Raw genomic sequence first — 10,365 nt, forward strand, 5'->3', positions numbered from 1 at the left:
TTGTGATTACTGTATGTACACTCATATATTGTGTTTAGTTGATATGAAAATGCAGTATATGACTACAGATAAAACTAGTATAATGTGGCTGAGATGCTTTAGAAGATACTATGAGTAACAGTGAACAACTCTGGTGCTTTGCATCTTTAAGGTGCTCCACAGCCAACAATAGGCTTAAAATAATTATATGAAAACTAATTTAGATTTTTAGTTGAAGTAATACGGATTCTTCCTTCGTAGTGTTCTTTATTCATAAGTAAATTTTTTTCCTGTGTTAATGTTGCATGTTAAATAAACTGTGTTTGTGGTGCGCTGGAAAGTGAAGGAGAAAAGATGTGTAATAGTGCTTTGAATAAAAAACAAAAGTGAAATGTAAAACTGCCCCGCAGTGGGCAAAAAATGCCACATGCATTATTTGAAATCTGTGTTTTAACGTTAGAAGACATGTATTTCTGATACTGAGGAAAACCAATACATCCTTAAGTCAGTGATGTGCAAAACAATGTCTGACTTCATGCCTGTGTGCATAATTCTTCTGAAATACGACTTTGAGCAAGTTCAGATATTTTTGTCCTGGAGAGGGATATTGTGTATTAAATTCTGAAGATACTTTGTCCTGATACTGCAACACCAGTAAGTCTTGATTCAAGCTCCTGTAATATTAGTCTCTTAAGGACCATGTCTCCATGCACGTAGCATTAGTTTTACTATATTCTAGCACCTCATTTCTACCAATTTAGCAGTGGTATGGGTTACACAGGAGGAGACTTTTCTAGAGCGCCTCCACAGGTTCTTTGTTTTCTGTGGATTACCTCACAATTTATCTTTAATGAACGATACTTTTTAAAGGATTTCAGTTTAGCTTGGGTGTTGCTAAATATGTTGTAGGTGTGCAGCAGATGGGATCCTTCTTGCAGGGCTAAGGGACTAATTGAGGAAAAGGGGGTAGCCTGCGGATCATAGGCATCCTAGGATCCCTGCCTTGTTTGATGTTTTTATAGTTTAATTTGGTAGAGTCAGAAATATAGAGCTGGCTGTGCCTATGTATACAAAACAACTGGATCTGCCTGTGTATAAGATGGGCTGTTTTCTTAGTGCCTTTCAGATTTGGTGCTGTAACACATTTGAATGTATTGTAACAGGTTTAAACTTTATCTCTTTCTTTCTTTGTAATACAGCTTCCATAGCAAGATTTTTGGTGAACAGTTAAAAATGTAAATATTTCTATGCAGGATGAGGAAAAGCTTCTAAAAACAGTGAATGAAACTGTGGAGGAGCAGCAACATCTTAAGGATAGATTAAGTGCTCATAAATCTGAGGTTATAAAAGCCCAAAACGAAGTTGAAGAGTTCAGAAAGACGTTGTTAACTCTCAATAGGTAATTACTAATTGTACTCCTGGGAAAATGATTAATGTGATAATATTTAGAAGAGTTTTAGTGATCAGACATTTGAATTTCTCTTGTTCTGTTTTCTTGTGAAAGATTCATTAGAGACACGGTAATTTGCATTTATAGTATGTATTAGTTAAGAAGTGTTTCTAATTCATTATATAGTTCCCAGAAGTAATGTGAATGAGATTATTTCATGAGAACTATCCCGTAGACCATACAGAAAACATTTATCTTCTTATTTGCCTAGTGCTAGGTCTCATTGTGATTGCTGATAAATATATAGTGACTTCTGATAAGTATGTATTAAGTTACAACTTGATTGAGGGAGGCATATTAAGTGTGCTGGTAGTTTCATATTTTTGAGTTGTGCAGTTGGTTCAGTTAATGAGACTTTTTTTTTCCGATTTCAGCGTTCTTATTTTCTCCAGCCCTTTCAAGTGTTGGATGCCTTAAACTAATATTAATTTTAGGTCACTATTTTATCTTTACTGTTCTTTTAAATCAACTGCTTTGGGGACAGTTTATACTTCAGTTTTCTTAATTTTGCTTATTATTGATGTGTTTAATGTCCCTTAATCAGGAGTCGTCTTTATGGTTAAAAAAAATCCAACATGTTGGCACATATGTAAACTTGTAGAATTTCATATAAACTCATAGATTATATGCCTAGTAATTCATTTTATAAGCATGCAATTTTAAAAATATAAGACACGTCTGTCTTATTTAGCAACTTAATGCTATCAAAGGAATTTGTTGCAAAGAATCAAGGTGTATTTCAAGTAGAATAACGATAAAAGATACTTGATTAAATTTTAAAAGGATCAGATCTCCATATATGTTCAGCAGAGCTGAGCGGAAGAGAGTTGAGTTGTAGTTAGGAAAGGTGGATATTTGAATGTGCTATAGTGTGAACTTGGCAATGTACTGAAGCTGTGTCCGTGCTACTGGCATTTACTTTGCAATAGAGTTTAGAGTTAACACAGAATAGCAGAGTGTTAGCTTCTGTGCTAGAATAGTGCGTGGTTCCCAGCTCCCTCTTGAGTAATTTGGGAGAATGAAGGGGATGGAAGAAGTTAAGTACCATTCTCCTTCATGTTTGATGGTGGTTATAGAGGAAGAAGCCCTCTGTGCTTCATAACCGTTTTTCATGCTGTATGGCTGTGGATGTTATTGGCAGTGATGCTTCTGCTCTCTAATTGTTTTGTGCCTTTTGTGTATATAGGGAAGCTACAAAATTACAAAAAGAAGCTACAGCTTTAGAAACCTCTCTGGAAGAGAAAAGACTAAGACGACATAATCTACTTCTTGAATGCAAGGTGCAGGACTTGAAAATAAAGCTCTTGTCTGGATCACTGGATGACATCAGTGAAGTAGAGGTACTTAAAATGTTTACAGAAGATGGACGTTACAGAGGAGCAATTATTCTGTCTTGAATTTAAATAATTTATCTTTTTCTTACAGGACTGATTGTCTTAGATAGTAATGTTAAAATAAATACACTGTTTTCATGTGATCAGGCCTCATCCATTCAAGAGGAGGATTTTTGTAGACAAAAATACTGTTTGCAGGTATTTTTGTTTGTGCCTGAAAGGTATTCCTGTGAAATATGTAAAACTGCTGTGGTACAAGAAAATTGGTATGTTGGGAGTATTCTAGATATACATGTGTAAGAGGACACACAGGAGTCAATTCAGAAATGTAAATAAATAAGGCAATACATGGATTGAGATAATATTTGGTTAATCATCCATAATATAAATGCTGTCTAAAATCCTTTTGTTTTCAGTAGATGTAGATATTCACAGAAATCAGGCATAGGCTAAAATAGAAAGACTCCTGCTATCAGAGGATTGACCCTCGTTACTTTTCTCCGTCTTCCCCCTTTTTCCAGCATACCTTTTGTGAGGAGAAATTAAGCTTTCTCCACTGTTACAAAAGAAAAGAGCTATGGATTTTGAAGGACTTCTCACAAGTCTATGAATTTGGAAGGAGTCTTGCTCACCCCATTCTCTAGAAAAGTACTTTTGCTGGAGGATAGGTATGAATGAGTGGGTCATAAGACAAAGTGAAGGCAATGAGGTAGGCAGCCTTCAGAGGAAAGGACATGAACTGCTAATCATCAGAGTATGTAGGAAGCTCAGCTGTCACTGTTTATGAATAAGGAAGAGATAAAACCAAGGAGGTGAGCAGTAGGAATAACAACTTAGATTCCTAATTAATGGCACTGAGAGGACCAGTAAGATTTGGTTCTGAGAAAGAATCTTGGTGGGTAAGGGACTGATAACGACATGCAGCACATGTTTCATTCACGGGAAAATAGCTGTTTGAATTCCAAGCTTACAGTGTCCAGAAGATTTTGCCATACAGAATTGAAGCTACTCATTTCTTCTGAAGCCAACTGAGTGGAAGAAATGCATCGACTTGTGCACTTCAGAGCTTTTCCTTGAAAGGGGATTGAATTATCATGGGAATGTAAATCTTTCCAATCAGGAGATTTACAGTATGACATTGTTCTAAATATATTACAAATAAAGCATTGCTGCTTTCATCTTAGCTTCAAATTGAAATTAGCAGATGTTTTCATTTTCATTTAAAAGGTGCATTTTTTTACTTAGACTCGTAAGATCTTAACTGACTGTTAATTCCATTTTGGCTAGGGGAGGAGCTATGGAATAAGTTTACCTCATACCATCTTATCATTGTCTCCTCATTTTATATCCTTTTAGTCTATAGTTCTAACAGTTTAAAAGTTAACGGTCATATTTTTGAACTGGAATGTCCTTCATGTTTATAGCTAGGAACTGAAATAGAAGACACTCAGACTACATCAAGTATCTATGAAAGGGAAGCGGCAATTCAGATCGACTACAGTAGCCTAGCAGAAGACCTGAAGGTAATCTTTTTTGTGTGAAATTATTAGAGATCAATTTTTAAATTTTTATTTAAAATATTTTATTTGTTGAAATTATTTATTCCTCAGCCTAGTCTTTGAATGAAACTTACTAAAAACACTGTTAAGCTTAAGTATGTGTGTGTGTGTTTTGTTTTTGCAATCATATATAGCACTAATGTATGGGATTCCTGGATAGGTCAGTTTTTCCATATAATTAAATTTAATTTAAAACTTACCTAAACTATGAAATTAGAATGGAGAAATAGGAAAAATCAGAGTTATATTTACTTCCTCCTTTACCTTCTACCTTTTAAGTTCCAGCACTAAAGGTTATGACTCAAAACTCTACAAACCAGTGACTGGCTGCCAGGGGGGCTGTACCACCTTTTCTCTGTAGTATTCTCAGAGGCTGAGATTTAACCATACTTCCCTCTGTCACAGTCTATCAGGTCATGTTTTCTCAGCAGTTTTTGTATTTCTTTTTTTTTTTTCCTTTTTAATCATAAGGAAAATAATTAAACGTCAGAGGCTAGGTACAGAGCAAGGGATGAGTTTGTTGTCACTGGAACTTGTCTCGAAGAATTCATTGAGAACCTGTCTTCAAAGGTTTTCTTTACATTTCAAGTAGTGAAGCCAGCTAATTCTTCTCCTGTGTTGTATTTTAAACCTGACTTCTAGGCTGAAGGGAATTTGTTGTGTTTTTAAAGATCTTGTGGAACAATGCTTAGGACCTAGTAAACTTATTCTGAGAACTAAGTCTCAGAGTGGAGTTCTTCGTTTTGTTGTGTTTCCAGTTCATGCTATTAGATGAGTGGGCTATTTCTTCCAGAAACCATGAGTGTTTGCCGTACGTGTTGAAATGTCTTGGCCTAAAAGCAAATTTGATTGCTCTGGTATTATTTTTTTTTTCTTTAGGACCTAGAGTCTGATAAAGATATAGAGGATCAACTGAACCAGATGCAGCAGGAAATAAAATCTAAAGAGCGTACTATAATGAAGACAGCTGCTCCAAATCTCAGAGCAGTAGAGAAATTACAGATAGCTCGTGACAAGTTCCAAGAATCAGTAGATGGTAACGCTGAGTCTTTCAAATTAATCTCTTTTGTGATTGTGAGAGTTTTCACCTGAATTGAAATTCCTCTTTCTGGGGTTAGTCCTACTGGCTTTGCTTCTTTCAGATATTAAGGTATTTTTTGTGCTCAAGTGTTTATCCTCAGTTGTCTTTTTTTAATTATATGTAAACAATTTATTAACATATACTTTACTCTGCAGTATTTTATTGCAATACAGTTTGAATAATTAGAAAGATACTTTGGCCAAATGACATCATATTTTTATTCCTTTCCTAAAAATTATTGACTTCAATCATAAAATTCTTTAGTTTTTTCTTAAATAATTGAAGGAACGTACATATGTTGTCCAGAACTCAGGCATGAGCATTACTGCAAAATTATTGGTATCCTCAAAGAGCATTGCAGACATTAACATATAAAGAAAACCAAGGAGTTCTGAAGCTGTAACGGGTAAATGCTGGTGCTGTTTAAGGCTACTCACCTTAGAGAAGGAATTAGGAGAAGAATTTTGTTAATTGCTCCAGACAAATGTGGCATAGACTGGATTGAATACATCCCAGCTTTTCAGGTTTTGGGGTTTCCATTTGAAATCTGGAAGAAAACTCATAATATTGATATGCTCCTTGTACATGCTTTAGAACTTTGTTCTGCAGTAAATATTTCCCTTGATGCTTGTTAGGTGTACAATATATATTTGTTCTGTGTATTTGCTTAGAAGCTTATTATGGAGTAATTTCAGTAATTTTTTTCATAGCTTTTGAGAGCAGCAGAAAGGAGGCCAGAACATGCAAGCAAGAATTTGAACAAGTGAAAAAAAAGAGATACGAGCTTTTTAGCCGGTGCTTTGAGCACACCTCCGTAGCTATTGATCAGATCTACAAGAAACTTTACAGCAACAGTGGTGCTCAGGTGTGTCATGTTCTTAGATGCTTGGCTTAAAAGGCCTACTTGATGCTTTGTTATTCGGAACAAGAGAACTTAGTAACACTTCTAGTTTCCAAAGACAGTTTCAGTCCTGAAGAAAAAAATTACACAAGTAATAAAGACTTCAGAAATTGAGGGTCAGAGGAGGAATAGGTAATATGCCAAAGCATGCTTGACATTAAACAGGGAAACGTGATCTAAAGTGTTAACGAAATTGGTAGCTGCTCAGTTTGGGTCAGTTTTACGCTGTATTCAGCAGACTTGGAAATTATCATGACACAAATGTGAGATATATTTGAGTACTTCATTTAAAAATAACATTGGTTTACAGATCTACTGATACCAATAATAAGTAATTAAAAACAACCATACATAAAACTAAAAATCATAAATCACTATTTCAGTGCTAGTGTTTTGTATGAGGTTTTGAAGCTTCTTATACCTCACTTAAATAAATGTTTTTCAAAGATAGACTTAATATGTTCACAGCTTTTAAGAAACCTGTAGAAAAATTGTGTCACAATTGTATTAATCTTTGATAGTGTTCCAGTATTAAGCAAAGAGGAAACTCCCAAATGCTTTGGGTACATCAAATTCTGTAGATGGTAGAATGTTTAAAGGGTTCAGGCTTGAACTCTTGCCTGTCTTAAAATTCAGATTTTGTGTCTTCCCTCAGAGTCAGATATTCAGTGAACACCTTAAATATCTTTAAATATATCCTTTCTGCTTCTAGGTTGGACAGGATAATAATGAAGCATTTCTTTATTCATGATTACTGGGCACATACCTTCTCCCCTAGACTTTACATCAGGCAGGTCTTGACTTTGCGTCACTCTGAAACAACCAATATTTTCCAGATGCATTGCCAAAAATAATTAGTTGGGTGCTTTCTTTCTGAGGTCTGCGATGCTGTACTTTGATTTGAGCCAAAGTGGTAACCTGGTCAAAAGATTATCCTGTGGTTAGCTGGGAAGCTAAAACTGCCTACTAGATACTAACGTAGCAGCTGAAGGAAGCTGGTCTAATTGCATTGGAAGAGAAATGATTGCTCTGTGTGTGGCGGCTGCTCTGGTTAGCTAAGGAAACGGTTAGCTCTGAGTTTTGCCATCAGAGAAGGTAGCCTAGGTTGCAACTTGAACCGATACTTTTTAAGCAACCTTAACTATTTTTAACATGATAATTTCTGATATTAAAATTAATATTCATTAAAATTATTATATTAATAACATTTATTAATAATGCTTTACTATCCAGCTCAAACAAGAGAGGCTTTCGTAGATTGAGTGAGTTTAACTTCCAGAAATTCTGGACTCGGAACATTTGTGCACTGAATATACTGCTCAGGAAAATTTCATTTCATCAGTACATTGTGTGTTGGAAGTACTTCAAAAGAAACTGCTGCCTAAGAAATTGTACATACACATTCACTGCTGGGTTCGCCATCAGTTCTCTTCCCTCCTTCTTCTGGGGAGCGAGAAGTATTGTTCCTTTCATATCTTGATAAGCAAGAAATATATGTACCCTAGTAAGCCACAAGATGATTTTTGCTAACAGTGTCCATACATCTGAAGACCTCCTCTTGCATAGATAAAAGCAGTGGCCTACAACTGGGAGTTCCATTGCAAGCTATTTGACTTGTTTACAGTCTGAGGAACAATGTAATAACAATGACAGGCATTCTCTCAGCAGAAAAAAAGAGGAAAATATGCATACCTCCAAGAAAACAAACATACTGCAAGTGCTATATCTTACTTCCAGAACTACTTACCACAGAAAATATTTTAAATGAAAGTACATGTAGTGTTTTGGGTTGTTTGGGTTTTTTTTATGTGTGATCCGAGAGGAGCTATTTGAAATGAGTGTCAAGTATGGAAATTTTTCTTTTCTCTATATCCCCTTGTGTGGAGAGGAAGAGGCTGTATTATTTTATTGTCTCTTCTATTTAATGGGAAAAATAACCGTGTAGCAATTAGCTTATCCATCATACTTTTTAATGGTTTGGTAAAATGGCCGTTCCTTCAAAATAATACTTTTAATTTTTGGACCTGGGAACCAGGATACAAATTACAGAAAAAGGCTACCTATATTAAAATCTGTCTTCAGCCCAAAACTAGATTTTGTAAAACTAACATTTCACAAGAAAGTGTAATTTTGGAAGTATATTTACTTCCAAACAAAAAAGAAAACTGGTTTTGAAGTGTAAAATTTTAATGATTAAAAAAATATTAAAGCAGTTACATAAGAGGTGATAAAATCAAGTTTATTTAGTGGTTGAAAGTTTGTAAATAACAAATATGTGGAGCCATTTCACAAATGGTTTTGTTAACAAACCATGAGCTAGGAGACTAATTAACAAAGACGTATTCACTGGGAAATTTTATAGTATAGATGAACAGGTGTTTCCTACAAATGAAGCTAATTTAGCAGTTTCAACACTAGCTTAGTCAGTATTTAAAACTAAAAAGTATTCATCTTATTAATTTTATAAATGTCACTATTAATAGTGAAATGTGTGCATTTCCAGGCATTCCTTAGTCCTGAAAATCCTGAGGAGCCGTATCTGGAAGGCATTGGCTTTAACTGCGTGGTGCCAGGAAAACGCTTTATGCCAATGGACAGTTTGTCAGGAGGTGAAAAATCTGTGGCAGCTCTGGCTCTTGTGTTTGCTGTACACAGGTAAAAGAAATATGGGATTATCTGAGTATGCAGCTGAGTAAGTGGCAGGAAGATACACGGTGTTGCACGTAAAAGCATGTTTAAAAAAATCTGCTAATGGAGTGTTGAAACATTACTAAAGTCCTTACTCTTTAACTGTCATTACCTTTCATAAAAATTTTGTGATGGAGTTAGTGAATCTCTAAAGTAATTAGAATGTTTATTAACATTTTTTTGCATCTAAATGCAAATACTGTCTTGTTTTCTACAGTTTTCGGCCAGCACCTTTTTTTATTTTAGATGAGATAGATGCTGCCCTGGATAACACAAATATTGATAAAGTAAGTTGGTCCCTTTCACCTTATCCTTTTATCAACAATACAGTGATACCTTTTGTAGAAGGATGGCTACTTTTCATTACAGGTTGTTGGGATAAGGAGATTGATTACACTGTCTTAACCTGTTTTAAAAATACATTTGGTTTATGACTGAGATAATGGTTGTATGAGATGTTTAAATTCATGAATCTAAGTGTGTTTTAATCAGTCCCTGAACTGTGAAGCTGAGAAAAATAGGTCATGAGCGTGAACGTATGCCGCATGACTACGCATGGTACAATTTGAGACGAAGGCCACTGGTGAATTGCTGGTTGGGTTTGTTTGGTTGGAATTTTTAATGCCTTTGAGTTTCCTTACCTCTAAGAAGCAGGAAGGAGTGTCATTCTGTCACTGGAGTATTTATTTTATATAGTTGGCCTACTAAATATTTTTACATTAACACCAATTAAAGGCTATCACTCCCATCATTTTAGTCACATGAATTCTTGCTTGATTAAAATAGCTTCCTGTCCTCCTCTCAATTTCTCTTTCCATTTTTTGCTAATAACTACTTACTGTAACAAAAATTTATGATAGAATACAAACAGTAAAGATTGCCAACTGTAGATGTCAGCCTCTGGGAGGAGGAGACTCAATACAACAAGATTGTATGTAGGAGAGGAATCAGAAAGATCTTCAAAGCTGTATTTCTACTTGCATTAATAGTGACGTCAGTCTTGGTAGAGCTTAAACAAAAGCAGTTTTATAAACACCAAACTATTTCTTTCTTTTTTTTTTTTTTCTTCCCTCTCCTAATGGAGTTAACTGTGATGTATGAAGTACACCAGAGTTTGCTTGGAGGGTACTTCTATAATAGAGAGCTGGGGAAATTCCACTCCTTGTGACTGCCAGATAGAATTCCTTCTCAGAGATTGCTGACTCTGCATAACATTTTTGAGAAGTATTTTCCTGAACCTGAGTTCCTTAAGTATTCCTTGGGATACAAGTCCATGAAGGATATACCCATCATCCAATATTTCCGAGCAGATGATACGCCCTGAGTTTGTTTTAACTCAGTTCAGTGTGTTTCAGCAGCACCAGATTAGAAGT

At 35.3% G+C, this 10,365-nt stretch overlaps 1 protein-coding gene across 1 annotated transcript in view; it reads left to right on the forward strand.

The window, feature by feature from the left end:
- SMC1B (structural maintenance of chromosomes 1B) overlaps nucleotides 1-9,088 on the forward strand; it is a 31,883-nt gene extending 22,795 nt beyond the window's left edge. Inside the window, exons 17-22 of the mRNA XM_074590489.1 lie at nucleotides 1,233-1,378; nucleotides 2,616-2,769; nucleotides 4,188-4,286; nucleotides 5,202-5,358; nucleotides 6,114-6,268; nucleotides 8,808-9,088. Of these exons, the coding sequence (XP_074446590.1) occupies nucleotides 1,233-1,378; nucleotides 2,616-2,769; nucleotides 4,188-4,286; nucleotides 5,202-5,358; nucleotides 6,114-6,268; nucleotides 8,808-8,963 (867 nt within the window). The 3' untranslated portion in view covers nucleotides 8,964-9,088. The remainder of the gene's footprint in view (nucleotides 1-1,232; nucleotides 1,379-2,615; nucleotides 2,770-4,187; nucleotides 4,287-5,201; nucleotides 5,359-6,113; nucleotides 6,269-8,807) is intronic.
- The last annotated feature ends 1,277 nt before the right edge of the window (nucleotides 9,089-10,365 follow it).

The sequence above is a fragment of the Larus michahellis genome, chromosome 1 (assembly GCF_964199755.1).
Source record: "Larus michahellis chromosome 1, bLarMic1.1, whole genome shotgun sequence".
NCBI lineage: Eukaryota > Metazoa > Chordata > Aves > Charadriiformes > Laridae > Larus > Larus michahellis.